At 38.1% G+C, this 5494-nt stretch overlaps 1 protein-coding gene across 1 annotated transcript in view; it reads left to right on the forward strand.

Annotated features, from left to right (window-relative positions):
* LOC111265781 (uncharacterized) overlaps positions 1-5494 on the forward strand; it is a gene marked incomplete at its 5' end in the record, with an annotated part of 43162 nt that overhangs the window by 33958 nt on the left and 3710 nt on the right. Inside the window, 3 exon segments of the mRNA XM_022842700.2 lie at positions 1480-1597; positions 2374-2442; positions 4301-4462. Of these exon segments, the coding sequence (XP_022698435.2) occupies positions 1480-1597; positions 2374-2442; positions 4301-4462 (349 nt within the window).

Here is a 5494-nt window from a genome sequence, read left to right on the forward strand (position 1 = left end):
AAAGATAAAACATATTATAGATTATCATTGAAAATGTAATTAATCGCGCCTTTCATTTTTCGCGATTCCTTATTCTGTCATCGTTTTGATAAAGACTAGTCTCGTCCTTTTTGGAACGCTGAAGGCCCGCACAAATACATATTTGCGTGTTCGATTGTTCAATCACTATTGAACATAACCTTTCTTCGCATTATCTAGTGCATACGACCTGGACGTTCTGACGCTACCCGTATGCCTATGTCCAAGTGCCAACTCACACGTCTAGAATGCAGAATCTCTAGTCAAAACGCGGCACCCTCGATATCGGCAGCGTGCGATATGGTTAACGGCGCCAGATCACATGCATATCAATCACTATCATTGTCGTTACGCTCCCGTGAATTTCCTATTATTAAGTCATTAGTGTATTCCCTCATTCGGAGTTGATAGTGAGAGTCACATTCGCCATTTGTTAATGGAAGAGAAACGAGAGGCGAGCGAAAAGATTGAGATTGAACAGAAAGGGTTTGCAGGAGTACTCGGTTGGGCGAGTGGGTAAATGCAGCCGACAGACAGGAACCGAGCGGATTTTAATCTCATCATGTACAGAAAATCGTGCTACACAATCATCAGCAGCATGGTTAGTACATGGCAGTACGTTTTTGAGTCCACCTTTTCGCAAGTAGTTTAAAACCTGGCAGCTTACAGAGGTCGCATAGACATGTCATACTTATCCTAGTTGTGGCCAGGCTACTGATGTCTAACTATGCGCATATTGCCAATGTCGAAAGAAGTTCGGTACATTCGGCATCCGTTTTTTTCTTAAAAATTCTTATTTTTTCTTCTTTTAAAGGCTGAACCTTTTTGGCACCGGCTCATCCGCTAGATTCGTCAACCATAGCGCCACTGGCGTAAGCCGGATCTTTTCTGGGAGATGTCTATGATATTTTACACGAATGATAACGTATCCGGTAATATTCTTTAATATAAGCAGTCTTGTAGAAAGCTGGAAATATTCAGCAACATTACCCATATGTTTTTCATCAATTTTGCTATTATTATATGCATTTTTCTAGGTTTTTTTCACCCGTTTAATCGCCCCTCCGTTGTTACAGGAGATCAAAAGCACGTAAAGATTACTTAGTCAGCTATTATTATTACGCACGCAGTTCAACAAACACGAATTCTTATATGCACACGAAAAAAAATAACAAGTATATTTTGAAAGCTAATGCCAGATCGTGCAAGACAATTTGACGCAATGCCGACTAGAGCCGAAGTATTTCTGTAATGATGATTCCATGTCTGAATAAAACGATGCCAGTGTCTCCATCGCTTTCGTAGACGGCCAGGAAGGTATTCGCTTCAGCCATACGTAGTATGGCAGGCCATATTACTTTAGGGGAAACCTCATAGAGATTTTTCTTTGTTAGTTTAAAGATTCCCTGCCTCATACTAGCTCGTCGTATTTAACAAGCACGTGTTCTGTTTTGCTTTCAGAATGCGCTCGCCGACGGCTTGTGTCGAAAGTGGGCAAACCTGTATTAGTTCGTCAAGGAGGACAGGCTGAAGGTGGCTGGGGCCGCGATTGTTTTCGGAAAGCTTTTAATGCCTCTAGGTATCAACACTTGCTTATCTTGATTAAAAATTTGTTGTAGCACTAACTTGGAGCAAGTGGCTTTATTCGTACCATAAACAGAGAAGCTTGGTCACTCTGAAAATCAGCAAGCATGAAAGAAATCGGCACAGATACCCAAAGTAACCGATAAGCAATTATAAGCTATTCTATCTTTTTAATGTGGAGCTTCCTTTATGTTTTTATTAACCATTCTTCAAGGCTTAGCTTAAATATTCAGCCTTGTATGTACTCTCGTTAAATAAGGTAATTTATCTAAATTGAACATATTAGAAATTTATAGCAGTCTTGTTAGTATAAAAATATTAGTTGCTTTGGGATTTTTTGCATTTGCACACTTTAAGCCCGGTTACTATTACTTGAGTCAATCATTTGTCTAAGAGTAGTGCTTTATTCGAACGTCGTAAATGATTAAGTTTATCCGTTACGCCTTACCCATATGTCGCACTCATATGGCGGGCCGGAAATAAAGCTTTGCTGAAACTAAAAACAAATGTAGCAGAATTTTTTAGTACTGGTAAACATCTAGCCAAGTAAGTAGTTTTCATACTGCGTTAAATCAATATTCTGATCAAGCTATATTTATCATGCGATATCAAAACGTACTGTATTGCTCCAAAGAGATATTATAGAGACGTATTATTTTTCTGCCGTACGTACTATTGAATTGTTACTTGCTTGATCAGAGAATGCTCGCTGGCTTAAACCTCTTTTGCATAAATCAGATAACAATTTTTTGTTTGATCCTTATTTATCAGATCATTCGTCACATTGGATAACGATCCAAATACTCTTCTTGAGTTTGTCAACGGGAAGCTTGCGAAAAGGTAAAGTCCAGGTTTTATTCTGTCCTACGGCACGCACTTTTCAGTAAGAAACAAACCATCTGTTTTACAGCGACTAATAAAAACTTGGCACGAAAAATGGTACTCCTAAGGATATCAAATTGAGAAATCATTTGAGTTCGCTAAATAGATCAGTAAAGGTATTTTGTAGCTTAGTAAAGATTAAAAAGAATGCACTTCATCAATGTTTATAAATATGGTACGATGGAATACTGGAAAAAATTAAAGGAACCATACAGGCAGGCTCCTTGAGTAGACTTCAATCGAGTTAACCGTGTTTTAGTCATCGGGTATCCTTTAAGGATTTATTATTTACACCATAGGTATTCAAAAAGCCACGCAGAACAATAAGAAGTAATATTTGCATCAGGTGCATATCTTTTTATAAATTTGCAGTGAAAAATAAACTAAAGAATAATAGTCTATTATTAAAAAAAAAAAAAGGTAAATTTTGAAAAGATTAAATCCTATAAATTCTGCAAAATTTTAAGACGCATGGATCGTTTCCCAAAAGAACTTTTTGTAAAATAAATACTTCAAGTATAGTGCAGCATCAAGGGGATTAGCTAATTGGAGTAACTTATGCCAGAAACCGCAAGCAAAGTTGGTTGACCTTCTAACATACTACATAAACGTATTTTATATAGGTCTCGTCGATTGGAGTCAAGGAAAATCATTATTAGAGAATTCATTGTATGTTGTTCGATAGTATGAATGTGATCAGTTTGGGAAATTGCTTACCATTTTTTCAGCTTGCGTAGAGCGCAATTATCATTATTAATACTACAAGTTATGGGATATTTGTTCAGGTATCTGGGCTCCATATTGAAGAAGACAGGCTAGGAGATGGAGTAAGTGTTAAAAATGCAAAGGCGTTAAAGCCGATTTTAACACTTGTTGCCATTACCGAAGGTGCAATGTGAGGTGTTGGAAATTACGACCTAAACAAGTAACGAGAGTCCACCAATACTTGATAGAATAAGAAATCGTTCATACTTTACGCTATCATCAGTATTCCAGCGGTAGTCAGATACGACTGTTGAAGAACACGGTTTGTAGTATCAAGCAAGTTCGTGTACACTGAACACGTGGACGAGTTGTGTGTACTCTAGAAGGCGTATCGCTAGGTGTAGATGAATACAGGTCTTGGACAGCTGCTTTCATCAACGACACGACAGATTACGCTGAGTCATAGGGCTAGCAGATAACATATAGCATTCGCAGCAAAAGGCTTGGGACCCTGGGTTCAAAATAGGATCCAATTTATTTGAATTAGTTCTCTATCATCTACAATTTTTTTTCTATTTTGTAGTTTTCTTTCTTTAATTTTGCTCGCTTAAATATATGGTAAACTGACTATATGAATCAACTATGTAGTTTACCGAAATAGATGTCAATACTCTACGGGTTCTGCTTGAACATTTCCAAAATGTCTATTTACTAATTATATGGGCTGCGTCTTGCAAAATGCTAGCTTCACCGCGCACCACTCTGGCGGATCAACTCAGGATTATGTATCGGTAAAATAACAAATCCTTAAAGATAGATTACTTTCGTGTGTAGTATAACTTGAATATATTTTAGAAGACGCTGAATGGTAACATTAAAATATAGATATTTATATATCGGTGCATGCTCAATACCACAAAAACAAAAATCAATGCAAATATTAAAAGTGCTTGCTCTTTTCAGATAAGCATAGATTAATTCGCCTAAAAGCGATTAGATTTTTATTTACCTCGTGAACGGGTCATTAAAGGGTGAAATAGAAAGGATGGAGAACCTAAGCAGTTCTAAAATGGAACCAATTATATAATTAATTATTTGTATTGTTTTACAGGCATGCTCTGCCGTATCCGTTTCGAGGCAATTCTCACGTAGTCTATAATAACGTGTTCTATTACCATCAGATGAATACTCGAAGCCTTGTGCGATACGATCTTGAAAATAAAACTTCGGCCGCTCTTGACATTGATGATGTAGCGTTTGGCCGATCGTCCAGGTAAGTTTCCGTGGGCGTCCTCCTATCAGTCAATAAAAATGCCTTCCATGCTGGTGGCGGCATCAACGTGAACCTATAATTCACTAAATAGGGATTTATGCACTCTTCACCGTATAAGGATTCCAATTCCGTAAAATAAATTTTCTTTACTTATTAGAAAAATGTATAATTGGTCTTTGATAATAACTGGCTATGACCAATTAACAGATCAGCAAGCAGTGAATCGTTACTGAATTTAAACTGATTAGATGTCATGAGTATTCGAGACCAAAAATGTACATTAGGTCATTGTCTGTGAGATCCGCCGAGAGTACACTACTTACCAGAGTTACTCGGTACGACCTGTCGTAACCTTTTTTTTTAAACTGGAGAATAACATCGTATGAATTCTCGGTATATCGCTACTATAAGGTTAATATTCGCACAGCTATTCGTGACCACTGTCGCTACTTTCCGACTTTCAGCGACTTCCTTTTTCTATAATGAAGCTACAGAAAGGGTTCGAAAATCCTGAGAAAAACTCTATACTTTCATAGCAACGGAAAACTTGAAGGACATACTCTGAAGGTGCGCAGAACCTAAGAAGAGACGCTCCCCGTTATACAGCTTGAGTGTGGCAGGGTCCTGGCTGTAGTCTGTTGGATACCTTTGGCTGAGCGTCACGCGGCCACACTGACAGTTTTAATGTGCAAGCATATTTTGGCCGCTTCCATGTTCCTACCTGATTTCCTCATTATTATACGGGAAGGCTGTCTCTCGCCAAGGTAACTCATCACTTGCATACATAGTACGGGTTACTGAATCGACCTCCGAATTTCCCTCGCGTCTTTTTATTCTTTTCTTACTTTCTCTAGATAATAGTTTCGTGAACCTCATCTCATAAGCATTCTCCCGATTTACAGGGTCCTAGTCAACATTGTCATGGCGATGGTGATAGAAGCGGCTGCATACAAAGTGATCAAAACCAACGTTCGCTGACCCTATGTAGCAGTGTTCAAGAGAGGACGAACAATCGTGAATGAAAACCTTATT

This window comes from Varroa jacobsoni, unplaced genomic scaffold (genome assembly GCF_002532875.2).
Source record: "Varroa jacobsoni isolate VJ856 unplaced genomic scaffold, vjacob_1.0 scaffold_1008, whole genome shotgun sequence".
Classification (NCBI taxonomy): domain Eukaryota; kingdom Metazoa; phylum Arthropoda; class Arachnida; order Mesostigmata; family Varroidae; genus Varroa; species Varroa jacobsoni.